The 27,116-nt window shown below is 53.8% G+C and overlaps 9 protein-coding genes across 9 annotated transcripts; 5 read left to right on the forward strand and 4 right to left on the reverse strand.

Moving 5' to 3' along the window:
* Window positions 1-1,747: 1,747 nt before the first annotated feature.
* Window positions 1,748-3,525, reverse strand: GLOTRDRAFT_139821 (uncharacterized protein; the record flags this gene model as incomplete). The annotated part of the gene is made up of 1 exon (XM_007869778.1): window positions 1,748-3,525. The coding sequence occupies one exon, from the start codon at window positions 3,523-3,525 to the stop codon at window positions 2,053-2,055; it is 1,473 nt and encodes a 490-aa protein (XP_007867969.1). The 3' UTR covers window positions 1,748-2,052.
* Window positions 3,526-4,256: 731 nt separating this feature from the next.
* Window positions 4,257-6,845, reverse strand: GLOTRDRAFT_78720 (uncharacterized protein; the record flags this gene model as incomplete). Its single annotated transcript, XM_007869779.1, has 6 exons — window positions 4,257-4,583; window positions 4,642-4,872; window positions 4,928-5,811; window positions 5,885-5,979; window positions 6,483-6,699; window positions 6,770-6,845. 6 exons carry the CDS (start codon window positions 6,843-6,845, stop codon window positions 4,257-4,259), a joined length of 1,830 nt encoding a protein of 609 aa, XP_007867970.1.
* A 422-nt stretch (window positions 6,846-7,267) lies between these two features.
* On the forward strand, window positions 7,268-9,316 carry GLOTRDRAFT_139824 (uncharacterized protein). Its single transcript, XM_007869780.1, has 8 exons — window positions 7,268-7,353; window positions 7,448-7,498; window positions 7,600-7,717; window positions 7,771-7,914; window positions 7,970-8,769; window positions 8,829-8,913; window positions 8,975-9,111; window positions 9,171-9,316. The coding sequence occupies exons 1-8, from the start codon at window positions 7,332-7,334 to the stop codon at window positions 9,227-9,229; spliced, it is 1,416 nt and encodes a 471-aa protein (XP_007867971.1). The 5' UTR covers window positions 7,268-7,331; the 3' UTR covers window positions 9,230-9,316.
* Window positions 9,317-9,645: 329 nt separating this feature from the next.
* Window positions 9,646-13,215, forward strand: GLOTRDRAFT_78721 (26S proteasome regulatory complex, non-ATPase subcomplex, Rpn1 subunit; the record flags this gene model as incomplete). Its single annotated transcript, XM_007869781.1, has 12 exons — window positions 9,646-9,777; window positions 9,834-9,890; window positions 9,943-10,107; window positions 10,163-10,569; window positions 10,621-10,779; window positions 10,827-11,074; window positions 11,137-11,393; window positions 11,460-11,838; window positions 11,901-12,247; window positions 12,304-12,694; window positions 12,754-12,872; window positions 12,929-13,215. 12 exons carry the CDS (start codon window positions 9,646-9,648, stop codon window positions 13,127-13,129), a joined length of 2,862 nt encoding a protein of 953 aa, XP_007867972.1. The 3' UTR covers window positions 13,130-13,215.
* A 192-nt stretch (window positions 13,216-13,407) lies between these two features.
* GLOTRDRAFT_78724 (uncharacterized protein) lies at window positions 13,408-14,252 on the forward strand (the record flags this gene model as incomplete). Its single annotated transcript, XM_007869782.1, has 6 exons — window positions 13,408-13,512; window positions 13,577-13,671; window positions 13,728-13,812; window positions 13,863-13,989; window positions 14,043-14,098; window positions 14,151-14,252. The coding sequence occupies 6 exons, from the start codon at window positions 13,408-13,410 to the stop codon at window positions 14,175-14,177; spliced, it is 495 nt and encodes a 164-aa protein (XP_007867973.1). The 3' UTR covers window positions 14,178-14,252.
* A 3,696-nt stretch (window positions 14,253-17,948) lies between these two features.
* Window positions 17,949-21,298, reverse strand: GLOTRDRAFT_139827 (Pkinase-domain-containing protein; the record flags this gene model as incomplete). Its single annotated transcript, XM_007869783.1, has 7 exons — window positions 17,949-18,600; window positions 18,667-18,795; window positions 18,867-19,061; window positions 19,115-19,365; window positions 19,417-19,574; window positions 19,650-19,822; window positions 19,878-21,298. The coding sequence occupies 7 exons, from the start codon at window positions 21,296-21,298 to the stop codon at window positions 18,084-18,086; spliced, it is 2,844 nt and encodes a 947-aa protein (XP_007867974.1). The 3' UTR covers window positions 17,949-18,083.
* Window positions 21,299-21,725: 427 nt separating this feature from the next.
* GLOTRDRAFT_45428 (origin recognition complex subunit 2) lies at window positions 21,726-23,042 on the forward strand (the record flags this gene model as incomplete). Its single annotated transcript, XM_007869552.1, has 1 exon — window positions 21,726-23,042. One exon carries the CDS (start codon window positions 21,726-21,728, stop codon window positions 23,040-23,042), a length of 1,317 nt encoding a protein of 438 aa, XP_007867743.1.
* Window positions 23,043-23,664: 622 nt separating this feature from the next.
* On the forward strand, window positions 23,665-24,880 carry GLOTRDRAFT_78731 (carboxyphosphonoenolpyruvate mutase; the record flags this gene model as incomplete). The annotated part of the gene is made up of 3 exons (XM_007869784.1): window positions 23,665-23,820; window positions 23,875-24,378; window positions 24,433-24,880. 3 exons carry the CDS (start codon window positions 23,665-23,667, stop codon window positions 24,721-24,723), a joined length of 951 nt encoding a protein of 316 aa, XP_007867975.1. The 3' UTR covers window positions 24,724-24,880.
* An 817-nt stretch (window positions 24,881-25,697) lies between these two features.
* Window positions 25,698-26,084, reverse strand: GLOTRDRAFT_94853 (uncharacterized protein; the record flags this gene model as incomplete). Its single annotated transcript, XM_007869785.1, has 1 exon — window positions 25,698-26,084. One exon carries the CDS (start codon window positions 26,082-26,084, stop codon window positions 25,698-25,700), a length of 387 nt encoding a protein of 128 aa, XP_007867976.1.
* Window positions 26,085-27,116: the final 1,032 nt, after the last annotated feature.

Raw genomic sequence — 27,116 nt, forward strand, 5'->3', positions numbered from 1 at the left:
CTGCGGTCACGTAGACAGGGGACGCACTGATTGGACGCGACGCGACTCGCCTAGGGACTGGCACGGGCCCTTCCGGGGACTGCCTGTGGTAATTCCACGGAAAGGATTTCCGCGGAAAGCGGAGTTTGAAACTCCCACGGAAACCGTACTTGGCGATACATACTCGAGTACATCAAGATGTGACAGGTGCGGACATCTCCCAGCCAATGAGAAGCCAGCATTAAGTAACAGTCACTCCCGCGGATGACGTGGGAATAAACTTCCGCGGAAGCCTTTTTCTGCGGAAGAGGTCCCGCTCAGGCGGGTTCCGGGATTCCCGCGACTGTGCCAGTCCCTAGACTCGCCTCAGCCACTGAGCCAGACTCAGGCTGCCACAGTAAGCCAACCCGGAGGTGGCACCACACCCCTTCTAAGAGAGTGAATCGCTCTGGCTCTCGAACGGGAACATCATACTCTGAGCTTACGGCTTTCGTGTGCTCAAATCGATCCATGCTTTGTAAGGGGTCGCCCATATTCGCAGACACATTTAACCTACTACCCGCTTCGAACGCAAACCGCACTTTCGAGGGACTACCTGAAGTCGGATTCCCGATAGTGCAGAGGTACGAGAGCCTCTAGTGGAGTTTCTTCCTGTCAAAAGAAGTGCTTTCTGTCTGCTTGGGTCCTTCCTTTTCAATTTGTTTGCCCACGCGTACGCTAAGAGTAGGACTCTCAGTCCTCTTTAATTAAGCGCCTGTCAATGGACCCGAACATGCCGGCGCTCGTTCGGTCGACACTACTCTTGACTCTTCATGGCTGGGATACGCTGGCAGCCGAAATTGCATTCACGAAGAAGGGATGGTGTACGAGCACAAAAGGTTTCTTTACTTCCACCTTCCGGAGCCAGCGGTCGGCCATACAGCTCGCCAAGACCTTGCTATTCTGCCCGCCACCTTTTACCTCCTTTCCTGTGTATCTATGGCGTATGGTCCAGACGGCTCACTATCCATAGAGAAGCAGGAACGCGCGCTCTTGAAGGGCGTGCGGAGTGTCAAGTGGAAGATTCTGACTGGATAACTACTATTACCTCCTAACCGGATGTACGAAGATGGTAGCTGCCGCCGAGGAGGCCGTTCGTAATTGGGATTTTCCCCATCACCCCGACTGGGATTCGGACTCTAACTCGGAGAACGAGGACGGTGTTGTATGTACATTTCTCGTGAGAGAGAAGCTGCAGAACGATCTTCAGCAAGTAATACGCGACAGCGAGGACGTACTAGTACTGCGGGCTCTGCAGAAGCACACAAAGCAGGATCTCAGTTCAGACTCGGTCTCTGCTACCTGTGTCGTCGGTATATTCAGGCTCGTTCACTACCGGAGCTGCGAGAAATCCTGTTGGCAAACGTCTTCCCGAGTTCTTCAATATAAGCCAGCTTGTCCATTTACTTGGTCCTATCCCCCCTTTTTGATGTTCTGTCTTCGGAATCCCAGTGCAGAACCAGGTCCATGCCTCTGGCTCGGTTGTGGGCTTGCGAATATATTGCGTAGGATGTCTGCGCAGCTGATCCCTCATCAACACTAGATTACACTGAATTCACTCACATGTGCTGTGCACGGTCGCACCATTCAGGCCTCAGGACCTGATATTGCACTAGAGCCATGCCATACCTTCTGAACAGGATCGCAAACAGTGCATTTTCCGAAGTCTAACAGTGACATTAGAGGAGTACAGCGGTAACAAGAAAGTAGACTACTGTACAATATAGTACTGGTCTGCGCCAGGGTCCTAATGAAATCCTCTATAGCAACCCTCCGCGTGTGCAGACGAATTAGGCGACATTCAAACGAGTGCATGTAGGTAGGCAGATGGACGATAAAATGATGCGGAGAGTATGATATGCGTACTAGAGAAAAGACGAGCTTGGCCAAGGTCCGTATGATTAAACGGCAAGATGGAATAAATATGTGGATGCGATGTAGTGAACGATGCGTATAATTGCTGTATTCTTCTTCTTGTACTTCTTGTCTTGCTCGCTTTGGGTTACGGGGAACTCTGCACGTCTTGACCGCCTTCTATGCCCTTGAGCCAGTCCACTGCACCCACCCGTTAGGAATGGCCCTCCTCCTCTTTGACCCTGACCTCTCGAACGTCCCCCACCGCTCCTCCTCTGCCTCACCATCCCGTACCCCCCAAACAAATCCATCATTCTCCTCGTCCCACTTCGGCGCCCTGGCCCTCACATTCGCCCGACTCAGCCTTGTCAGACTTTCCTCCCGGTGGAGGTGCCTCCGCAGACTCTTGATGGAGTTCTGCCGTCTAGGCGGGACAAGGAGGCGTGCAAGGTCAATCTCGCCTTCCTCGTCGCTGCTGTCGTCCAACTCCGCATCTTCGGAGGCCCGAACTTTGCCGTCTCCCTCGAGATAGAGAGCCAGCATATCGCCTTCAACACGCGTGCTGGCCAGCGACGGGAGGCGGTCCCTGTCCGTGTTTCGCGATCTCTTGACGCTGTCCCTTCCGCGCCGCAGGCTCTTAATACTATTCGCGCGGGATGGGCAACGAGATCCCGGCGCCGACTGGCACATGACTTGCGTGGTGCATACAACGGGAGCCGTACTCGACTGAGACCGTGGCAACATGATCGTCGGGAGCGCGCGAGCGTTCGTCCGATCCGACAGTGCAGAGTGAGACCGTTTTGACTTTGTCTTCGACTGTGCACGGCCAAGAGACGTATGCGCTGTCGGGCGGCCGGCGTGCGCGCCAGGGACTCCGCTGCCCAAGACAGCTTTCGCGACGGCTTCGAGCCAGGTGGATGGTAGCGGGGGCGTTGGCTCGTCTTCCACGTCTGAGAAACTCTGGCTCTGATGCAGTTGACTGGGCGTATGCGCGGGAGCAGCGCGCCGCTGCGGCATGTTGGGCGCAGATGCCATGTGACGAAGGTAGGCGCGAGCACGGGATTGGGGAAGAGGCTGAGAGTGCGCATTGTGTGGTTTCGGACGGGAGTGTGGCAGCTGTCGGTGGAGGTAGTCGAGTTGGTCGTAGGCTGCGACGTTGGCATGTGGCGCTTGCCGAGCGGCGCGTCTAGGAGACGTAATGTCGATGTAGTCCGACTTCGGGGATGATGCATGAGACGACCGTGCGTGGTCGAGCGACGACCGAGACGACGTAGAGCGAGAAAGAGCGGTGGGAGGAGAAGGGCCGCCTTGCAAAGCTGACGAACCCTCGGACTTGTCGCCAGAGTCTCCCTGGCCGCCCTTCTCCTCCTTCGCAGGCCGCATGAAACCAGAGATGAAGCTCACGACGGCACCCATTCCTCTCGCCCCTCGCCCCTCGGTCTTGCCCTCCTCATCGTATCGCTCAGTCTCCGGAGTGAACACACGCGTCTCCTTGTATCCCGCCTCCCTCAGCAGATCCTCCAACCGTTCATAGGTGTCAGTCCTTGTCGCCAGAGGCACACGGACGCGGCCGTCCCGAGCGAGATGCGACGGGTAGCGAGCGGACGCAGACCGCGCAAGACGCCTCTCGGGCACGGCTGAAGGGGGCGGCATCATCGTTGACGAGCTTCCAGTGGACTCAGAGCTTACTGGCATGCTGTTTACGGTGGTCGAGCGGGGTGCAATTGGGGTAATACTCGAGGTGAAGTCCGGCCACGCGCATCAACAGCCTCGCTGTAGTCGGATGGAAGAGGTGAGGTGAATCCGCGAGACAAGGTTCCCTTAAATACCCACCTCTTGAATGTGGCTTCGGCCACAGGGCCAACGGTAGCGGTGAAAGTTCAACAACTCGTGTCCTTCGCGGTGGTCGATGAGGGTCGGGAACTTGGGGAGCATCAGCCGAGGTTTCTCGCTTAAGTCATTCCGCCGGCACAAGGGTGCCCAAAATGGTATTTGTTCCTCGAGGCGGCAACGCCACACCCCGAACGGGAAGAAAACATATGGAAAACGTCGGGAATGGGATGGAATAAGTTGTCATGGAGACAGAGTCCTCAACTAGGCCGCAAGACTTACAGCGGTGCAATTTGGATGGACGGTTATCGTTACTTACAAGCAGAGTACATACTCTGCAATTATGTTTCACGCTAGACTCACGCTGAGTCCCAATTAACCATAATTAAGAAGCGGATGCTTCGAATTCCAGAAGTCGAAGTAATAAAGACAAGCGTCGCATGTTCAGGGCAGCATGCGGTCGAGTACACACTACTGTGCTTGCAGACAAGCCTGAAGGCTGAAGCAGACACCGTAATAGGATGTGAAGCTAGTAAATGCGTCTTACAATGAGGTCAATCTTCCGCTGCTTGCTTCGCCTCAACTATACTCCCCAAGTTAGGAGCCGCAGCCACAGCCTGAACTGTGGCAGCCAGCCCGACAGGCTCAGATTTCACGCCTTCCTCTGCCTCTACGGTCGTGGCCCTCGGAGGAGGCTGCACCTCTTCCTTAGCCGCCTGGGCCGACGGTACCTGTTCCATGACTACCTCCACATTGATGATATTTGACCCTATGCCGAGGGGGAAGTCGATGTCTTTCTTCTCGAAGGTGAGGTGCACGGGTTCGGTAGAGTCCGGAGGCATATGGAATTGCGGGATGAACCACAGCCAGCCCAAGAATATCTAGGGAGAGAAATCAGCTACACCACAGGAAGTTGAGTATGACAGGTAAGGAGAGTACCTGCCCCATGTACAGCTTCAGTCGCAGCTCTCTGTGAGGATCGAGCACCACGCCGAGGTCGCTTATCCCTGGTCCTTCGGCGGCGGGGAGGCTCTCGTGTATGGAAGTTGCTTCCGACTTCAAGCCACTAGATGGGCCGCTGGCAGGTCCGCCATGTTCAATCTCGTCCTTTATATGTCTCCATGACTCGCTCGATAGTGGTCGAACAGTATACGTATATTTCTTGTCTTCCTGTTAATCGAGAATCGATGAACCCGTAGAACGAGGTCCAGCACGCACGCCGTACCTTATCATCACCTTCTTTCTGCACACCCCCAGACTTCGCCAACCCCAGCCTCGCAAAACTCCTTACCATCTTTGTCCGATCCCACCTCCCATCCCTAAACAGCTCACTCAACTCCTTCCCCTCCATCTCCTCCGCCCCTCTCCTCCGCTTCCCCATATCCCCACTCTCATCCCTCGTCCACCGCTCCCACATCTCCAGCGTCTCCACAAACTCGTCGTCGTACCTTGCAAGCGATACCCAGACCTGTCCCTCCCCCGTTGCCGTCTTCGCGAACGCGTTCCGGTCAATCACCGCATTCACCGCCTTTAACAGGCTCGCCTTCACCCCCGTCGGCTCGCGCATGCGGATCTTCACTTCCTTCAGCCGGATGCGCGGTTTGGGTTGTGCGGGCGGGGACAAGGACCAGAATCCGGGCGGGCCCTCGTGCGCCAGGAGGAGCGACCAGTAGTAGAGCCAGCGGCGCTGGCTGGGGATGCTCACCCCCTGCTTAACTTTCTTGGGCTTCTCGGTGTCGTTGTCGTACTTGCTTGAAGGAGAAGGTGGCTTCATGCGCTTCGACGTGTGCAGGTCGAGGACATGCTGCAGGGTTGCTGTAGGCTTGCTGCTAGGCGTGCTTGATCCTGACCCGGACACGGTAGTACTGGAGACCGAGACAGGCCGGGGGGAGGAGGTTGCTTTCCGATCGACAATAGGACCCTCAACCGCTGACTCGTCGGCTGGCCCGTCGGTGAGCGCCACGGTGTCTTCGTCGGAGGGCATAGCGTCCATAAGCTCCTCTGCACGCTCTTCTACCAACTTTTTATCGTTGCTAGCCTCATTGGAGGGAAGGCTAACCTGGGTCAACAGGTACGCGCAGGCCATGGTGCCGGACCTGCCCTTACCAGCTTCCAGCGGGCATAAAAATGCATTCAGTCAAAATTCAATATCACGGCACGCGAGACAAAAAGGTGCAAATACCTTTGCAGTGAAGGACGGCGACTCGGTCTTTGGAGCCTTCAAGCCATACGCGGATTTCGCGGGCTACCAGGGGCAGGATGGCTAAAGGGGGTGCACTGTGAATAACGGGAGGTTAGTCATCCAGACTCCTGTCACATACGATCTTCGAACACGATCGCGACGAAGGCAATGGCAAACGGTCTGGAGAAACTCATTGCCCGCTGTCACAACCGGAGATTCTACGTGCAGTGCGAGGCGACCGCGGATCTCACAAGAGTGAGCTTCGAGCGCGAGGACGCCTTGTGTGCATCCCGCTACGCTGCTATGCTAAACCCAAGGAGGCTCTTTGCTGCAGAGTGGCACCCGTCCGAACACTGAGAAACGCCACTATCATTTCGAAGCATCTAGCGTATCGCAAGCATCGTGCCATGTCTTGATCGTTGCAACGCAAACGCAAAACCTTGCGTGTTCCCCCGCAGCGCTTGCGTATCCCCCGATATCGGTGGCAGCTAAGCTAACACGCGGTTCTTTGAACTCAAGAGAGGGATGGGGATTGCAGGAATGGGCATAGAGATGCCTTTGGCCCCCGGGAGTCCCGAACACAAAGATGGATACTTACTGATGATCTGGGAAGGGATATCTGCTAACTCGCCCGTCAAAAAAGCTAGCGGGGTACGAGTTCTCTCTGATGGGACAAAAGTTGAAGACCCAGTAGTTCTTGCCATGTCGGTGTTCGAGGAATTTCTTCGCGTCTTCTCTGCGGTTTCGGTAGAACCCCTCTAGGCCCGTGGCAGGATACCCCATGACGATGACTTGGTCGGTGATATACGCTAAGTCTGCGCATGCGAAGCATCAGCGAACAATCAAAACCTTGATGTCTTCTAGCCATCGAAAGGAGAAGCATACCGAGCTCGACGTCGAGCGTTTCATCCTTGAATCGCGCTTTGTTTCCGGAGACTATGCGACGAATAAAGTCTGACATGGTGGACTCTATGATAGACTATAAACGCTGTACGCAGCGCCATTAGATCCAGTGAAGTCATCTGTAGTGGGGCAATCTAAGGTTCAAGATACCAACTACGGAGGCAATACGCAGATCTGTTCCCACGGTCATAGTGTGACAACGGATCAGCAGCCGGCAACCCGCCCCCAGCACTTTCTTTCCCTCCCTCTTATTATTGGCCCATGCCTGCGTTGGCGGCGTTGCCTTGAGGCTCAGGCGCTCACTTCCAGCTGCTGCTCGGTCGCCCCCCTCGACCGTCCAGCGATGCTGCCTTTTGCCCTCCGGGCGGTCTGGTTTTCGCTCTCGCTTTCTGGTGCGTTATGGACTCCCGATAATTAATGGAGACGGGTCCCTGAGTGACGGCGATGGACAGGTCTAATCTGCTGTTGGGTCGTGCTCGTGGTCTTTGCCAATGTCGTCCAAGTACTTTGGGGACCTCTCCTGTATTGTCTGGGCGTCACTCTCATGCAGGGCGTCTTCTGTCTCGGTGAGCACCAATCTCTCATTCACATATCGGCCCGGGCCTCCAGAAATCCTGGCTTTGACGTTAATATTGATTTCTTACACATATCAACTCCTAGGTCTTATTTGGAGAATGGAACCGCTAGAAATGCCTAGGGCGTTCTGCATCGGTGAGTAAAAGCTCTCCTCAATCCAGAGAGTCACCGACCCTTGGCCATCCATCATACAATAAATACGCCCTACCGAAACGCTGATCCACTCTCATCTCCAGTTCAGAATGTTCTCGTCAGCCTAGGTTCTTTTCTCCTCACGGGGGTCACTGCGTCTTTCACTCTTGGAACTATCATTTCTCTGTTTCGGCCCCAATACAACACCGGGACCACTATCTCGTTCGTGCCGCACACTTTTCACGATCTTCAATATTTTTGACTCCGCTCCGCAGACCGTTTTCTTGGCACCCTCGTTATATCATATTTATTGTGGTCTACCCATTACTAGCATCTGTCGTATACGTCTCCCTTCTCTTTCGACTGGACGCCGCGACTCCCACGGAGGACCTGCTATGCGAAGCAACCCACCCCATCTGGTGCGTAGTTTTACTGCGATTATCGCATGCTGTAATAATTCCGAGTGTGCCCTAGGGTGCGCTTGTTCGGGTATGCCGGCGTTCCGCTGCTCCTCTCGATACCAAGTCTGCTCCTGTCGTCCATCTCCGCGATCTGCTTGCTAAAGAAGCAAGCTCACCTTCCGAATGGGCGCAAGAGAGGATGCGTGTACCAACGGCAAGATACGCTGGACCCTCTCACGCCATTGCCTGCGCGGAGGCAGTCGCGTCAGAGCAAGAGCCTCGAATTCAGGACGAGCGCGGACATACGGAATGCGAACACGCCTACCCCGGTGCCCTCGACGCTCGCAGTGCCCACACCCGTCGCCGTCCCTTCGCCCACCTCATCCGCCGTGCTGTCCAACCCGCACTTGCTCCAGTCCCCCGGGCGCGTCCCGACCAGCCCGGAGGTGGCGTCCTTCGCCCGGAAATACCACCTCCCGTTCAATCGCCAGCCGGCGAAATCGCCCTCTCCCATTCCCCGGCCGCCGTCGCACCAGTCCTCGACCTACTTCCCCTCGGACACGTCCATCTCCTCTGTGTTCCCCACCTTCGCCCCGCCCTCGCGCCCCGGCTCCGTGCGCTCCCTCCCTGCGTTCCCCGACTTGGGCGCGCTGAGCTACCGCGACTTGATTCACGGGAAAGAGCACGAAGAGCGGGAACTGGGGTTGAGCAAGATGGTGTCGTCGACGGCTGTGGGCGGGGATGAGGATGAGGAGAGGTGGGTGAGGAGCTTGGAGTTGTCGAAGAGCGAGCTGGAGTTTGTGAGGAATGCGGAGGACAGGGAAGGGGATGGGTGGGCGGCGCCGACGTATGTGCGGCGGAATCCGTTGAGTAGTGCGTGTCACGACGTTCTTTTCGTTGCGCTACTCAAATACTTTCTCCTTCCTCCTCAGAGATGATGCGAGACAAGACTACACCGCCGCTGCCTCCTAGTGGTCCTGCTCCTTGTGCGATGTGGCATTTCATCGTTTTCCAGATGTGAGTACATTCTATTTCGACACCTCTCTCAAGGCCACTGATATACTTCTAAATTTCGCAGAACTGTCTCTGTGATACAAATGCTAGCATCGATAACTACGCTGATCGACGTCGGGAAGGGGCGCGCAGTTCCGACCCCGTTCGGGACGCAGCATTTTGCGCTGTTGCTGGTAGCTTGGTGCCCATGCTTTGTCTTTGGTTTGTCCAACTCCATAAAACCATCACCGGGCAAGCGCTGATATCCGTTATGCACGCAGGTTATCTTCCAGGCGTCCGGCAACGTCTGAAGTTCTGGAAGCGCCGTCGGTTCTTCTGACGCGCGCTGTATATATTCGCAGTTCAAGTTGTGTTTGAATTCATTCTTGTGCATATGCTCTGCTCTTGCTTTGCGGAACGATACCCCACGCTCGTTGTAACTGGGCCGCCCTTGAGCGCCTGCTGTATGTATCATTATACTCGTGTATTAGCATAGCGACATCTGTAATGGAGGATAACTTGGTTAATTATATCCCCTTTTCACTCTGCCTGTGCGAAGTGCGCTAAACTGCTCTTTGAACTCAGAAGTGTGGCATCCGGAAGTTGCCACAACTTGCCACAGACTGTTTCGGTCTTTTGGTCACAAACTCCCACGCTCCATTACGCATTCAGAGACGCGTCAGTACACCGACGCGCGTCCTTACACTGGTCATCTGTCTAAGTCTCTGTCTACCTACTCCTCACTGAACGCCCTTCATGTCCAAGGCCGAGTCCACGATTGCCGTTCCTGCGCAGGATCCGAAGAAAAAGAAGGATGAGGAGAAGGACAAGGTCGATGGGCCGTCGAAGGTGAACGGGGATGCGAAGGAGGGAGAGGATCTCGTGAGTGTGCTATGTTGATTGGGCCAGTGGATGTCTTATGGATGTTTATTGTTTGTCTGTAGTCAGAGGAGGATCTTCAGCTACGGAATGAGCTGGAGATGCTCGTGGAGCGGTTGAAGGCACGCAGCGATCGCAGCGAGAGCTGAACCCGCACTGACCGATGGATTGCAGGAATCCAACACGGAGCTGTACCGCCCAGCCCTCGAGACGCTCCGGACACTGATCAGAACGTCTACATCGTCTATGACCTCCGTGCCGAAACCGCTCAAGTTTCTCCGTCCGCATTACCCCGATCTGCAGGCTCTCTTCGAGACATGGCCGGCTTCGGAAGACAAGGTACGCGTGACGTAGCGCTCGTGTTCGCCTGTTTAAATTCTCATTGCGAGAGCAGAGTCTGTTTGCAGATATCCTCTCATGTCTTGCTATGACATACTCCGACACCCAACCCCGCGGGACACTCCGCTACCGCCTCGTATCCGCTTCCCTCCGACCTCCCTCCTCCCCCCTCTCCGACCCAGGCTCTTGGGGACACGAGTACGTCCGCCACCTTGCCGCAGAGCTCGGGGAGGAGTACACGGCGCGGGAGGAGCGCGGTGAGGAGGAGGCGCAGAAGGAGAGCAAGGTAGTGGGGACGATTCAGGACCTGCACTCTCTGGGAATGGAGTGCGCGACGTTCCTCCTGCGCCACAACGCAGAGCCGGATGCTGTGGACTTGATGGAGGAGCTGGAGATTGTTGAGCGGATAGTGGAGTTGGTGGACGAAAACACATTTGGGCGTGTATGCCAGTATATGATTCGGTAAGGTCCCGCTGGCGTGTGTAGCATGGTACTTGATTGACTCCCTCGTAGGTGTGTAAACTTCCTGCCGCCACCAGACGATGTCACATTCCTTCGGACGATACACAAAATCTATATCAAGCACCAGCGGTTCCCTGAGGCCATGTCTATGGCAATCCGACTTGGCGACCCGGAGCTGATAAGGGAGGACTTCAATGCCCCCGGTAACCCGTAAGTGACCTCGGCTATTCTTGTACGAAGTCCCTAATATCCTACAGAGTGATGAAGCGGCAGCTGGCTTTCCTATTAGCACGCGCTCAGGTCCCCTACGAATGGTTGCAGAAGCCGACAGATGAGGATGGCGATATTGCTGAAGACGCGGAAGAGGAGGACATGCCGGAAGACCTTGTCGAGTGCCTGAGCAATACGCGGCTGAGCGCGCACTTTAAGGAGTTCGGGAAGGAGTTGGGGGTGTTGGAGCCTAAGAGTCTGGAGGACGTGTACAAGTCACACCTGGAGACAACGCGTACGTCTTCTACTACACTACGAATGGTACGACCCGCCAGCGAATCTGAATACCTTTTCCAGGACCCGGTACTACAGCTAACATCGACTCCGCACGAGCTAATCTGGCCGGTACCTTCGTCAACGCCTTTGTCAATGCTGGGTTCGGCAACGATAAGCTTATGGTCGAAGCCGAAGAAGGCAGCAGTTGGATCTACAAGAACAAAGACCATGGTATGATGAGCGCGGCTGCCAGTCTTGGTCTCAGTTTGTTGTGGGATACCGATGTCGGATTGAGTCATGTCGACAGATATACCTATTCGTCGGAGGAGTATATCAAGGTAAGGATAGATATTGTCGTGCTTGCTTTTGCGTTCACCAGCTTATCTTGATGTACTTCTCGATAGGCAGGCTCGTTTCTCGCTATCGGCCTGCTGAGTACTGGTGTCCGAACGGAAGCGGATGCCCCGTTAGCTTTGCTGGGCGAGCATGTCGACAACAAGTCTGTTCCCCTGAAGCTGAGTGCGATTATGGGTCTTGGTCTCGCGTACTGCGGTTCCCACCGTGAAGACATCCTCGCCCTTCTGCTGCCTCACGTTGCAGATGAAGGTGTCTCGATGGAGATCGCGTCGCTCTCCGCGTTGGCTCTTGGGTTCATCTTCGTCGGAAGTGGGAACGGAGAGGTTGCTGGGACGATATTGCAGACATTGATGGAGAGGGAAGACAAAGCACTCGATGAGAAGTGGGCGCGGTTCATGGCTCTGGGCTTAGCTCTCTTATATGTCGGTAAGTCTCAAGAGCTCAGGAGCATTTTGTGGTTTTGTTGAGTTGTTTCACCGGGTATATAGGTCTGCAGGATCAATCAGACGCAACGCTCGAGACTCTGAAAGCCATTTCCCATCCGATCGCGAAGCAGGCGCAAGTTCTGGTTGACGTGTGCTCTTTCGCAGGCACCGGGAACGTGCTTAAGGTTCAGGAGATGCTGCACCATTGTGAGGACCACATCAACACGTCGAAAGGCAAGGAGAAGGAGAAAGAGAAGGAGGACAATAAGGACGAGAACAAGGATGAGGCCAAGAAAGAGGATGCCAAGCTTGATGACACTTTCCAGGCGTTCGCTGTGCTCGGTATTGCCCTGGTGGCAATGGGCGAGGAAACCGGTGCTGAGATGTCGCTCAGAGTGTTCAATCATCTGGTGTGTGGTTTCGTATATGCCTTCTCCCTCATTGGATGCTAATCTATTCGTGTCAGATGCACTACGGCGAACCGATCATCCGGAAGACAGTGCCTTTGGCCCTTGGTCTTGTCAGCGCCTCGAATCCCCAGTTAAACATTCTCGATACCCTTTCCAAATACAGCCACGACAACGATCTTCAAGTAGCTCTCAACGCCATCTTTGCCATGGGTCTCATTGGCGCTGGCACAAACAATGCCAAGCTCATGCAGCTACTGCGACAACTTGCCGGTTACTACCAAAAGGAGCCCGATTGCTTGTTCACCGTGCGCATTGCCCAAGGTTTGGTTAACATGGGCAAGGGCACTATCAGCATCAATCCCTTCTTCTGCGATCGTAATATCATGAGCCGAACAGGGATTGCTGGTCTGCTTGCGACGTTGATGGCGTTCACGGATGCCAAATCATGTGAGTTGTGTGATGCTTGCGCATGTATGTCGGATTGCTGATGGTATCTTCAATAATAGTTATCCTGGATAAATACCACTGGATGCTCTACTTCCTGACGCCAGCTATGGCACCTCGGTTCCTGATAACATTGGACGAAGAATTGAATTCCAAGCCAGTTTCTGTCCGGGTTGGTCAGGTACGCTCCCAGTACTCCTCTCCATAGTTTACACTGCTCATCCCTTTGATCTCTAGGCTGTCGACGTTGTTGGTCAAGCAGGGAAGCCACGCACGATTTCAGGATTCCAGACGCACACCACGCCTGTACGGCTGGGTACGACAGAGCGTGCGGAGCTAGCAACAGAAGAGTATATTCCTTACGCGCCTGTGCTTGAAGGGTTCGTGATTTTGAGGAAAAACCCAGGGTGGGAGACGGAAGACAGAATGGAAGTATAATAGATTACTCGGTTACCTGCTCTTTAATGTTATTCTCTTGCAATCTCTACCTTGCCTCGACCTCAGAGTCGTCGGAGCTGCCACCTCCTCATCGACATCCCTCCGACGAAAGGTAGTCGGCCTTCGCCGATATTGCCAACTCAGATATAGCCTAATGTCGCACAGCGAGACACGAACGAATGGACGGTATGAATGATGGAAGCTACGAGCGTCCTCCTTAAGGCCGGCCGCAGGGGATATTCTCTTGTCTTGCGACTTTCATCTACACCTTGACCAGAATGTCTTCCGCGGCTGCTTCTGTGGCTCCTCTAGCCGGTCCTACGAACCCAACGCTGAATGGCACGACGCCGCAGGCGGACAAGTACCGAGGTGCCGTTGTAGAGGTATGAGAGCATGCTTGATCGAGACGCGGGCAGCGGCTGATTTCGTGTTCCTCACGGTATCCAGGACCTGCAATTACCTCCTGCGTTTGCACTTCCTGCTGATGAAGCTGTATCACGAGCCATCGAGCTTGGGTATGAGCGAGATTACTCTTATATCCCGTACGTCTTCCATATTACCTCATTGTGATCAGTAGCCCATGAACCGTTGGGATCAGGGTCTTAGATCGCACCCGGAAACCTCTGGGGTATGTGGACGTGTCCGCTCTGAAAGCGAAATGGGAGGCTAGGCAGGCGGATCCGGTGAGGAGTAGTCTGTTCAACACGCTTTCCTCTTGCTAAGCTCTCTGTAGGACGATAAAGTGATGAAGTTTATGACCAAGTTTGAACGGACGGCGTCACATCCTTATACGCTAATAACCCCTGCAACTCCGCTGTCCGAGCTGGAAGAGTTCCTGAAGCACAATATTTTCGCAATAGGTGAAATGACTATCTTATGGGCCAAAGAGCTGCAGCTGATATTGTCAGTACAGTGACCGACTACGATCGGAAGTTCGTCCTTGCTGTCGCGACACAGCAGGATTTAGAGGTGCGCATTCTCTCGTGCCATTGTACTTTGTTTGTGCTAACCTGGTATGGAGACATTTGTTTCTCGTCGTGGGTTCTAGATATCTACTAGGTTCTGGGTGTCATGTATTGCATACTTGCGGCGCATAATTTATCCATTGATTTTCTGAAATGGCACTTGCTGTTCTGGGACCGCAGCCTTTGCCATGTATCGAAGTCAGTACGTATGATCAGGATCTACGGAAGTATACGCAATTCATTGCGCGAGCTCATGGCTTCAACTCAGTCAGGTAAGTTCTATAGATCCTTCTCACCTCGGCGAGAGGATATAACCATTGCTTGGAGATATTCAGGAGGGCTCTGGAAAGTATGCCAGGCTGTAACCTGTCCCTGGCAACCGTAAGGAATCCTCGGACGCGTTTTCAAAGTCACTGTCTCCTGCTTTGACGATCTCCCCACTCTTTCCTTAAAGACCTGACTTCGCGGCCAAGCACAACTCCTCTCTGTCACGTTTAATTGATCTCGACGGCATGCTTTGGAAGTTTATGTGCGTCAAGGCTATTGTACTGGTTATACTGGCACGCCGTGTCACGGTCCCCACCTTGGCCAGTACGCGGGCCTTCTCGTCCATGAATCTACAGTGTTTCTTCGTAACGTCTCTCGTCAGGCTCCAAACGCGTTATACAATGCTACAGCCGAGGATGATCTGCTTGCTCAATGGAGTTGCAACTGTGACCGTGCTTCCATGAAAATCCACGACATAACGCTCACCACTCGGGGCAAGTGGCCGCTGAGTCGGAGGGTCTGTAACAGAGGAACATGGTCAGCAAGGGTGTCCAGGAAAACGGCTACAGGCTGAGCATGGCAGTCGACCATGAAGCCCTGAACTTGATATCGACAAGCAGGATCGTTACTGGATCAAGCAAAGATGGTGGCAGAGCGCCGGGATCCGCATTATGACAAATCAAGGTGCGCAGGCGAGGCGAAACGGGCGAATGCTGGAGAAGTTGCAATTGATGTAAGAAATCTTTGTGGATACGATTGTCTACTCCAATCTTGGTCTCCCCCACACAGGTCGCATTTGTTTGGAGGCGTATCAATTCATGGGCTGAAACGCTACCTATCAGCACCTTTATCCAAGGCATGCCACCAATAATCAGTTCTAAGTTTACATTCTAGCTATGATTTAGAAATGGCTGGTACCTACATAGGGCCGCGACTGTCCTCCCGAAACAAACCCTATTAATTGTGAACAAGGGTAGCAGTAAGTCTAGGCTTTCCCACAACAGGTCCAACGCAGTTTCAAGGAAAGTGCTGCATGAGACTCGAGAGATCTAGATCAGCTAGAGCCGCACATACATAGCAACTCTTTTCTCTAGCGGCGCACTACGGGCATTGCATGTCATCCCAGCTTGCTTGGATATGCATCCAGTCCAATATCTCAAGCACCACATCAGAATTAGCCAAGGCGGAGTTCATCGAGCTCGAGCGACTGGACTTGCTCCTGTGCGTACGCGCAAGGTGTGCTCCCGCACTGCTGATGGCTGGTTTGCGCCCGCACGACTCGGAGATGTACTAACTGTCACGGTACCTAGGTTAGTCCCAGTACTTGTCAGTGGCAACCAATCAGGCAGCAGTTGGGTTAGAGCAGTCCAATCTGTAAATTCCTAGGCACGGTCTTGATCATGATCCCCCTTTAACCGATGCGAAATGTTATCGTGAGTCCTTTTGATAGCGATTGGATCCGGAGGGTACGCGCGTCAATCCGTACTAATAGTCGGTGCCGCATGCAACGGATACTTCGCGTTTGCTTCTTTCCCTACCCGACTACACCCTAGCGTACCTTTCTTTCGCTTTCCAGGGTCTGCCATAGTATGGCAGGTGAAGCCTTCCAGCAGGCCTTGTCGGAGCGATACTGTCTTTGTAAGTGCTGAAATATAAATGTCTCTTGTTCCTATGTTCTTTACCCGACGTTTGTCTACAGTAGCCGCCATGGCGTTAATAGTTCATGAATACTGTAAGGGATAATACAGGAATTTATCGAAATGCGGCGCTCACATCAATCATTTTCCGCCTGAGGATTCCAGTTCTACAGCTTGACAACGAAGTGAGTCGTTAGCTACATTCGATCGGAGATCAGACTAAGCGTTGTTTGTGGCTCTAGGTGGAATTGTTCTGGGTGAGGTCTACTCTCTGGATCCCGGAACGTTTCACCTGACTTCTCGGAAACGGCCAGAAGGCCAGACTCTCCAGCGCCAAATGTATCTTTCTCTGGGTGCGAACAATTAGGCTCCACCCCTGTTGATCCTCTCGACTGATGGAGTCATCGTCAGAACCGATATTATAGTCTGCTATATTCACTGTGAGCAGTGGTTCGCGCGCCTGAGTAGTGAAACTCATTGTGAACCTCACGATAGAGCTGCAGCAAGTAGTAAGCGAGAAATGTACGAGTTCCCTCAGGCTCTCGCTGATACCCATCCATTTATATTCTAGCCTTTTTTATACCAAATCCGTCATATAATGTACGTCGCGATTTGTAGTCAGTACCTATTCGCTCGTGATGGTTTGACCCGGCTCCATTCATCCAGTTGTACGCCCTTTGGATCCACCATGACCTCTTAGTGGACGAGGCTGACAATCTCGTTGCTCCTCAACGATAGATGTTAGTAAACATGATGCTGGGTTCGTTGCCTCTTAACGAAAACGTCTGTGATGTTACGTAGGTATCAAGTACCACAAGTTCGACCAGTTCGGCGAGGCAGTCCTCATTTTGAGCACTCAGGGTACGTGCATCTACGAGTTCAACCGGTTCGATTGACAGCTTAGACTTACATAGTTGTCATGGAGATGCGCCTGTACGCAATGTACGGGGCTCACAAGTTCATGAAGTGGCTATGCATTGCTTTGTCGACCGCCGAGATCGTCTGGTGGATTTTCATAGTCTCAATTCGATTTCAAGGTACCTTCAGCCCGACTCCTCTCCTACAGGAATAATCATTCTGACGAAGATGGCAGACCACTATGCAAACACAGATACGAATAATCCTGCTCCGGGACTTCATATGTGCGCGTACGGCGCTCTTCGTGCTACATATTGGTCGGCACTGTCGGATGTCGCGGTCCTTCTTGTCGAATGCACCATCCTCGCACTTGCTTTAGCCAAAGTCTGGCAACAGCGCCGAGGGAATCCTCTTTTCCTTCGCCTCGCACGAGAATCCACAATGTATTTCGCAATGTGAGTTGGCTGGCCTTATGTGGATCGGTGCTCCCTGCTCACGGTGTCTAACCTTACCAGAATGTTCTCTGTATACGTTGCTGACCTTGCGCTTTACCTGGTCAATCGCGTGCGTAAACACCTCGCTTTGGGTCTTGGTCGTTATCCCAGTTATGTCACTAGATAACCCTCAATCAAGTCTCCTCGGGCTTCCGCAACGTCCTCCCGGTCATACTCGTGAATCGCCTAATGATTTCACTTCGAGAACCCGCGTCCCATACAATTGACGACACGTCCATTGTGTGCTTGACTACCAATTGTCTGACTATCGAGGCCACTTGTGCCTCCTGCTCTCACCTAGGCGCGAAATCGGATGGACCGGAGCTTCGACAGGCTGCGAGTCCCGATGCAGTTGCAGTACTTTAATGCAGGGTGACAGTGTCGTGGCGGGAAGACGTGCTATTTCGACAGCTATCCATCAGATGTCGCCGCAGCGTCTGCGCCTCTAGCCCTCAGTAGTTCGAGTACATCCCTGCACTCAACCAACACCTGGCGGAGCGGGCCATGCCGGCAGATGACATACGTCCGCGGGGGGTGACGAGCCTCCTCGGTCGGAGGTGGAAAGAAGTATCAATTCAAGACTACAGATCGGCCAACAGTCGACAGTTGCGTATTATAACAAAGGGCTACATTACTTTACATGCGATTGCAGCTGTGGTTCCGTGTAAGTGCGAGAGCAAAGCAAAAACGTGTGAAAGCAGATACAGAGCGAATTGGGATGTGCAATGCATGATCAACCGTAGTTTAACCCTCCTGCTCCAACACCGGGTCCAGGAGGCCGGTTACTTCCATGCCTTTGTTGCGGACCAGGCATAGGAGGGCCCCCACCTCTACCGTTCATAAAAGGCGGCCGATGAGGCGGATGAGGAGGGAAATGCTGCCTCATTCCATGAGGAGCCATAGGTGGCGGGACGTGTCCAGCAGGCGGCCCTCCATAGCGCATATTGGGCGGAGGGTACGGGCCATGCGGCCCAGGGAAGTATCCACCAGGTCCCGGAGGGTACATCGGTGGCCCTCCTTGGTACTGTTGTTGAGGAAATGCACCCGGAGGTGGGCCGTTTCGGAACGTCTCACGAGGGGGGAGTGGTCCCTGAGGGAAATTGCGAGCGTGTGGTGGCATTAGCCCTGCAGCCATTCTTGCGGCTTGCTCCATCTGCTGCATCTGAGGCAGCGGTAGGGGTGGACCTGCTGGTCCCTGATTTCGCCGCCCACGCTTGTCGAATTCATGGGAAGCCTCGTAAGTGGGCAGACTATCATGCAAGAAGACGATAAGTCAATGACTTGTGTAAATGATAATAACGGAATGACCAGCATACCTCTTTGGATCCGCCGGCAGCGGGTCAGACCAGAAATAGTCATGATCCAGGGCTTCCGACGCTGATATCCTTTCTCTCGGGTTCAAAGTGAGAAGCTTATCCAACAAATCGCAAGTCTCAGGACCGATGCTGGAATCGAGACGAATACGGAACATTCCTAGGTTAGCGGCACCCACAAGATACATAACAACATCACGTACGTCTCGTATATGGCCTTTACTCGCCTGGTATACTGCGGGAAGCGCTTAACGCCTTCGCATCCAGGAAGGCGATCCCAATTAGGCCAGTTCTGTTGGTTAGGGGAACCGCACAGCTGCCAGATTTTATCTAGTTGGTCTATATCGGAGGAACCCGCGAGGATGGGGCGACGCCAGAACATCTCGCCCAGGACACAGCTTGACACCATGATTAGCAACGAGACACCAGGCTCATCGGTGAAGACGATTACCCTATACCCCATATATCCACCTCGCCTCCATACTGTCTCGCACCCAGCAAGAGCTCAGGAGGGCGGTACCACCTGGTAACTACACAATTCGTGTACTTGCGCTCCCGACCGTACCGGTCGAGTTTGTGGTCGCCTCCACGTACGATATTCGGGTCGTACGAACGAGCGAGACCGAAATCGGCAATTCGTAGAGAGCCCGTATTTGATATCAGAAGGTTCGCCGCTTTCATATCGCGATGCAGGATTTGATTCTATGAGCATTTCAGACATGACGTTCTCGTGATCTAGTATGAGATACTCACCCGGTGCATGTACTCGGTACCTTCTAGTAGTTGCTTCATATACAACTTGATCTGGCTGGGTTGGAGTTTGACACGTTCATTCTCAAGTAGACCCGCGAGATCGTGATCCATGTACGGGAAGACCATATATACCGACAATGGAGACTCCTTGCCCTTGCCTGATGAGGAGGTCAGGACGGGTTCATAAGACATTGGACGCCGGGAGCCGGATCCGGAAAAAGGGGGATACGCACTGCGAACGACAAACATATCTAGAATTTCTACGATGCAAGGGTGGTTCAGGGCTTTCAGGATCTTGATCTCGCGAAGAGCGGTCACAGGCATGCCCTCCTTCTCATTGTGCATCAGGATGCGCTTCAGCGCTACCGACCTACCCGTCCCAGTGTGGATGGCTTTATGCACCTCGCTGTGACGCGAATGCTTGAGCGCATTCGTAAATAAAAGTAACTGTGAATACAAACCCAAAGGTGCCCTCTCCCAATTTCGTCAAGACATCGTAGTCGGCTTGAGACCCACACCCGACGAACGTACGCCCGTACGCGATCTTTTCTTGCTCTCGGGTGCGGTGAACGGGCGTCCTCTTCGGCTTCAGCGGCACGACACGCCGCTCAGTGGCGGGCTCTTTCTGAGGTGATGGATCAGGTACAGGCGCTGGCACGCGCCCGCCTTCCAGAATCGACGGCGGCGACCGATCTTCTTTGGGTGCACCGGGTCGCTTAATAGGTAGTGATATCGAGACCGCCACATGTTCTGCTGGAAGAGCCTCCGATACTGACGGCTCTCCCGGTGGAGGTGGCGGAGGAGGACTAGGGGGCGGTGGGGGCGCTGAAGATGAACCCTTCTGCAGAGGCGGTGTTATCGGACCCCGAGGGAGCCTTGGTGACACAGGACCGGGAGGAAGAGTTGGCGACACAGGCCGGTAGCTGTCATACCCACGACGGACTTCACCACGGTACGCGTCTCTATGGTCGTCGTACCTATCATCATACCCCCACCTGTCGTCGTAATCGCGGTAGTCATATCCCCGATCGCGCCTGTGGTAGTCGAAGTCAGCCGGCGGTGTCCGTCTGTAGTGTCCTCGAAGGTCACGGTCGTACTCGCGAGGGTAGTACGAGGAACCCTCCAGCGGGTAGGACCTCTCAGGCTCGTAGTGGCGACTGGACCATCTCCGTCCTGGCTCTTCGACAGGTACGGGGGATGGGTCACGAACAGGGGTACGAGGACGGGGAAGTCGATGCTTCTCTTTGGGGGAATGGGGAGGGGAGACGGGGGACGGGGAGCGCTTCTGAGAGGACGTAGAGGGGGTCGAGCGACTAGCGCTCCCTCCTACCTTGCGATCCGGTTTGTAATCGGTATGCTTTCTATCCACCTTGTCGTCATCCCATCTTCTTTCCTGCCTATCCCAATCATAATCGTCCCTCCTACCGTAATCCCAGTCCTCCTTCCGTGGGCGATAATAGGACCCAGCAGGCGGTGCATACGCGTCCCGAGACCATCTATCTCGTGTTCTGTCGTAGCCAGGCTCCCAGTGGTCTGGACGACCCGTAGGTATCGCCCGAGGTTTAGTCAACCTTCGCTCGAGCTCCTCAGCTTCCCGGATTCGCCTTTCATCTTCCTCGGAACGTTCGTACACCGCGGGTACCCTTGACTTCTGCGCGCTATCTCTGATACTAGACGGAGGTGGTGGAGGAGCTGAAACTTTTGGCTTGAAAGGAAATGGTACTTTGGTCGCAGGAGGCGGGGGTGTTCGAGGCGACCGCTGTGACGCCGCCGGCGGCGTAACGTCTGAATCGACCTCGCCTTCCTCAGGTGATGATATCGCTTGTTTCTTGTTAGGCCTCGTATCTTCTGGAGGTGTCGCAGTGCGTTTCGAAGGAGTCATCGCGGAGAATGTCGAGAACTGCGTGCAGACTGTCGTTCACAAAGCGGCGCGCCACTGCCAGTTATGGACGCGGTAAAATCGCGAGGGAAAAAGACCGGGATACCCCCAATATTAGCACGCCTAGTCACTAACTTCCTGGCTGTGGTTAGAAGGAAGTCAGACGAGGTAGAGCTGAGGGAGGACGACAGCCAGACTGGAGGACAGGAAGGAGTGAGTAATTTAAGCCTGCGGTATCCTTATCCGGGTACCAAATAATTACGTAAATCATGATTACGGTAATGTCGCGGTTTAGACGCGTCGCGTTTTGAGTCTTGACTTGGAACTTATCCAGGTTATCCTGCCTCATCTCCTCCGGCGTTCTCTTCAACAAGCCCTGTCTTCCTTTTGAAGTTTGCCCATTTCACCTCTTCGCAACGCCCTCATATACATGGATTTTAACTCTAATGAGGAAGATACCGTTGACCAGGAGATGGACTTCGAAGACGGCGTCCAGAGTATGGCGTCAACACCCAGGAAACGACGCTCGAGAGCTACTGCCTCCAATGACCTTGAAACCTCTCATAACATCATCGCCGATACGATGTTCGATGCGTTCTTTGTACAGGCCTCTAGGTCCTCGCGAACATCCGACCACGTCTTCTCACATCTAGTGGAACCTCTCAGCGCGGAAGAATACGTATCGGCTATAGCCTCTCTCCAGAAGGATAAATGCGACCCCGGCACCAGATACACCAGTCGGTTGAGTTCTCAGCACCCTGACTACTTCTCTCAATATCTCCGGGAGCTTGACGAGGGGTTCAATATTCTGTTCTTCGGGTTCGGTTCCAAACGGGACGTTCTGAATAGGTTCGCCGTAGATGCTTGCTCGAAACGAGGACACGTTGTGGTCGTCAATGCGTTCCAGCCTAGCTTCACGCTCAAAGACATCCTTGCGTCGATCGAGAGTATTGCCGGCGTCACCTCCTCGCATTTGCCGTCGCAGACTATCGACGGGCAGTCCCGACGCATCTGTGACTACTTCTCCTCCAAATCGAAGAGGCCTCTCTATCTCATCATACACAACATCGAGGCCCCGAGCTTGCGCACAGCAAAAGCACGATCATGTCTGTCGATCTTATGCGGCTGTCCCGCCATCCGCGTAGCCGCCTCCGTGGACCACATCAACGTCCCACTTTTATGGTCATCCACGGAGTCTTCGACAAGGAAGCACGCCTCGTCTTCAGGAGTGACTCACCGCGGGTACGCATGGTTGTGGCATGACCTGACCACTCTCGCTGCGCACGACTTCGAACTGTCCTTATCTAACAGGTCCTCGATAACCGGGGCGTCAAGTTTCACTTCATCGTCTAGTGTTCGCCTGCAGCAAGACCAACTTACGAACGGTGTAGCTATGACTGAGACGGCTGCTCAGCATGTTCTAGCATCCGTCACTGAGAAGGCTCAGAAGTTGTTCACCCTGATAGCCACGATGCAGCTGAAAGCTATCGATGAAGCAGGCGATGCTCCAACCACAGCTGATTTGCAACAGTTCGCTCTCAGCTATGATACACTGTTCAACACCGCGCGGGATAACTTCATTGCTACGAATGATACGGCCCTGAGATCCCTTCTAGGCGAATTCCGGGATCATGGTCTTGTCTTGTCATCAACGGTTGGCGGGCCTGGAGGTGGAGAGGTCCTGTGGATACCCTTGCGCAAGGAGAGGCTTTCCAAAGTGGTAGAAGCCTTGCAAACAAGCCCATGAATCTTTTCCCGCTCGGCGAACGAACTGACGCCAATGTCGCACTTTCAAAGACCATGTTGTGCTAGCCCAGGCAGAGTTGAGGATCCTAATGGCATCCGAGAGGAGAGTTGTACACAGGCACTGACGGAATCGTCTGGGGCCAACACCATCGTCCTCTTCAAGCTGGAGGCTTGCGGCGTCATACGTAACTATCAGAGGTTGTACCCAAACCCGCGTGAGGCCCCTTTCATTTACCAGCGGAGGGGTGGCACCGTCTGCCTTCCTACGCCATTTTCACGTCATTGTAGATGCTGCGGCAAGCAAAATAAAAGCTTGAGTGGTGGAAATCCGTCAGAGCTCGAGTGCAGTTCCACCGCAACGACGGGGTAGGGTTCTATAAATAGCGCAGGTACAAGGAGTGCGTCAGAGATTGGATGTCCAAATATAAATCAACAACCTACACCAGTGCCAGTGAACGTGATGTCATGAATAGCGACTGGGATAAAGACCTTTCGCCACTGGTGACCATGAGCTCCCTCAATTGCTTCAGTTCCCCTTCCCAACCAGACCAGAGACGTAGCTCCCAGAAATTGAGTGCAAGATGCAGTCCAAAGCCGACCCGCCGAACATGCAGAAACATGACATGCCCAAGAGGCTGCGCCAGCTGCTGAAGGAGGCACCAGACTGTCTCATCGGGCCAGGCGTGTTCGACGGTATCTCAGCGCACGTCGCCAACAGTGTCGGCTTTGACTACCTATACCTTGCGGGGAGCGGTGCAACGGGAAGCTTCTGCGGAGAGGTCAGTCAGTCGCCAGACAAACGTACCTCGTCCTGATATTGTACCGCCTGGCAGCCGGACTTGTCCGTCATGACTGCAACAGAATTCGCCCAACTAGCGCGCATGATCGTCGAAGTGTCGGACGTCCCCGTCATCGCCGATGCAGACACCGGCTTCGGTGGGCCCCTCAACATAGCGCGCACCATCGCGCTGTACGAGTCCGCCGGCGTCGCAGGCTGCCACATTGAGGACCAGACCTTCCCGAAGCGGTGCGGCCAGCTCGACGGAAAGGATGTCGTCGACATCGACACCTACACCGAGCGCATCGCCGCCGCCGTGCGCGCACGGCGCAACCCGGACTTCGTCATCCTCGCAAGAACGGACGCGCGGAATGCGGCGCAGTTCGGCGGCCCGAACGCGGGGGAAGAGGCGTTCGAGGAGGGGATTAAGAGGCTCAAGGCCGCGTTGGATGCCGGTGCGGATGTGGCCTTCATGGAGAGCCCGAGGGGGAAAGACGAGTGTGCGCGCCTCGTAAAAGCTCTGGAAGGAAGGCCCGTCATGATAAACGTCCTCCCAGATGTGAGCGTCGTATTTATCCTACGAGTGTCTTCAAAGCTGACAGTGGTGTAATAGGGTCTTACCGGTAACCTGACCGTAAGGGACGTGAAAGAGCTCGGCTTCAGAATGTGCATGTTCCCGTGCACAGGATTCATTCCCGCGATGCTGGCCATGCAGCGCTCATACAAGATGCTCAAGGAGGAGGGCTCGGACCTTAAGGCATGCGAGGGCCGCACCATCAAGAACTTCTTCGAGCAGGTCGGGCTAAAGGCCGCTTTCGACTTCGATAACGACGTGAACCAGTTCATAAAGAATGATATACCTGGCAGCAAATACGAGAATCTATCGTCCCATGATCTGTTTTAGTGGCGCCCGAAGTAATGAAGGACGTTAGTCGCTGTGTATGTTATGTACTTCCGAGACTTGACATTTAGTCGCCGAGTGCGTGTAATTGCTTCGTGTGTATAGTAAGTCGAAGTAGACAGATCTCACACACCTGAAATCCGTCGACTAGATCTTGATCAAAGACCGCGTAAATGCATCAGGAGAGTCAAAAGTGGTGGGGTTTCGACGGAGAGACACAATCAGAATACGGGCCGGGGGAGAGGAAAAAGAGACAAGAGCATCCAAGAGCGTCCGTTTGTAAGTGGTTCACGGCTACTCCCGAGGAAGAGCCACAAATGACCGCATTTGGTAGTGGTACTGCCATAATAGGTGTACCTACATGCGCCAGAGAACTGATTGAATTTCGACTTCTCTCATGTAACTGTGAGATTGACTGTGCGCATGTTACTAGGGATGACTACCACGACACAACAACAACATCAGAGGTCGACGAGTAAATTTGCGTAGCGTGAGCAAGGGACGAGTTAAAATAATGCCACTGATGATCAATGTCGGACTTCCTCTTCGGAATCAGCTTCGTCAAGGAGAGGAACAGTTTCTGCCCAGACCTTGGTTAATGCATTCAACAGAAACAGAAGTACAAGCAGCGAACCACTGAAGCGCTGGGGAAGCCAAGCAGCGCGCTATTGATAGGTCCAGCGTAGCCAGATTGTTTGAAAACGCCATAGGAGCTGGTGAGCTGGGCGAATAGATCAGAATGTCTCGTACGGTGACAGGATCAAAAACATTTGAGAGGCATACATTTGAGAATAAATTTTCCTCGGTGGTCACTAGCTGTTCCTTGGCCACGAGAGGTCAATAAACTGGCACGACTCGGACTTCCCCACTAGCAGCAAGAGGGCGAACCTTAGTCAACGCGGCCACTATATCCCCAGACATTGTATTATCAAATGTCTTATAGTTCACCTGCGGGCTTCTCAGGGCACGCCTGAGTATCAATAACAAGCAGGGAATACCATATTGATCTTGTCAGCGGCAGACGACGTCGTGTACACCAGCTCCTGCACTCTAGCCGCGTTCTCCTGCGGAATCCCTTGAGTAGTAAGCACACTGATACCCCGAAGAACAGTGTGTGTGTGCTGACTAACCAGCAGGCTACTTGCAGGGAGTCCAAGTCCGGCGCTTGTGTCGTCCAGTGCGTCGCTCAACTGCGCAGAAAGCTCAGTAATATTCTTAACGGTCGAGAGTACAAGCTTGGATGTCCATTCATAGTCTCCTTTGAGGGCTGAGACGACCACAAAGACAACCGGGACGGAGATGGCGAGTAAGGCAGCGGGGATGAGAACCAGTTTCACAGGCGTAAAGTGGGGATTCTTAGGCATTTCTTGAACTATTCTTTCAATATCAGAGCCAGGTTATGGGTCCTGAGCCCACCCAGCAGTGGCAGATGTGGGATCAAGATGCTTTGGAGATAAAGAATGCGTCTTGCAAGGGTCATTCTGGCCTGTGGTACGCGGTAGGTATGCGGGGAAGCAATAAATGCCAAACTGGCTCGAAGGAGACCTTTCGTTAGAGAACCTCGTGTCACCTGTAGCCGATTCCCTGCTGACCGCAAACGTTCCAACCGTTGAAGAGAGGGTTCCACCTTCGAAGCACGTCCCATGCGCATGCGTGCGCATGCGTGCCCGTGCGACGGCTGGCGGACGTCCCTCGTCCAGTACGATGGGGTGCCGAACTGACACTGGAGCAATCTTCGTCCCAAACTTGCATGAATCGCGGACGGCTGCGGTCAGAGTCATTGAGCTTGGACGGCGCGATGGTGGCGTCCAGATAAGACGCCTCCCGCCACCGCGAAGTTTGACGTACCCATTTGGACAGAAGACCCAACACCACACACGGCGGGCAAAGCAGGTGTCCTTTTTCCGGACGGCAGGAAAAAGGACACTATGTCCTTTCACGGCGACCATCAGTGGGTCAGGAAGTAAATCTGTCACGATTGCGTCATGGTCGTGACAATCGGTCACGCGGTCTGCTTTTATAATATGAAAAACCCTCGGACGCTCAGTTTTACAAAGCGAAGCATGCCATATGACCCGATAGGTGACTTTCCGTACGGTTGACCAGGAGTGTCAGGTCTATTTTGCATTTGCACTTCGCACTTGCGTTTGGCTGAGGGCACGCCGTGAGTTCGAATCCCGATGAGAGCAACGGGCAAGGGGCCGTGGGAACATCCCGGATACTGCCGTACCCCTGTTGTCGCTGTGCTCGACGTTGCCCGACGCGTTGTCGACGCTGTTGTCGGCGACGTCGACGAAGGTTGCGCTGAAACTCCCAAACAAATACTGAAAAAATTGTAATCCTTCTGAACAGGCATAGATTTGCAACTATTAGGGTGTAAATGTCTAGACATGTTT

Source organism: Gloeophyllum trabeum (assembly GCF_000344685.1).
Source record: "Gloeophyllum trabeum ATCC 11539 unplaced genomic scaffold GLOTRscaffold_00010, whole genome shotgun sequence".
Taxonomy (NCBI): Eukaryota; Fungi; Basidiomycota; class Agaricomycetes; order Gloeophyllales; family Gloeophyllaceae; genus Gloeophyllum; species Gloeophyllum trabeum.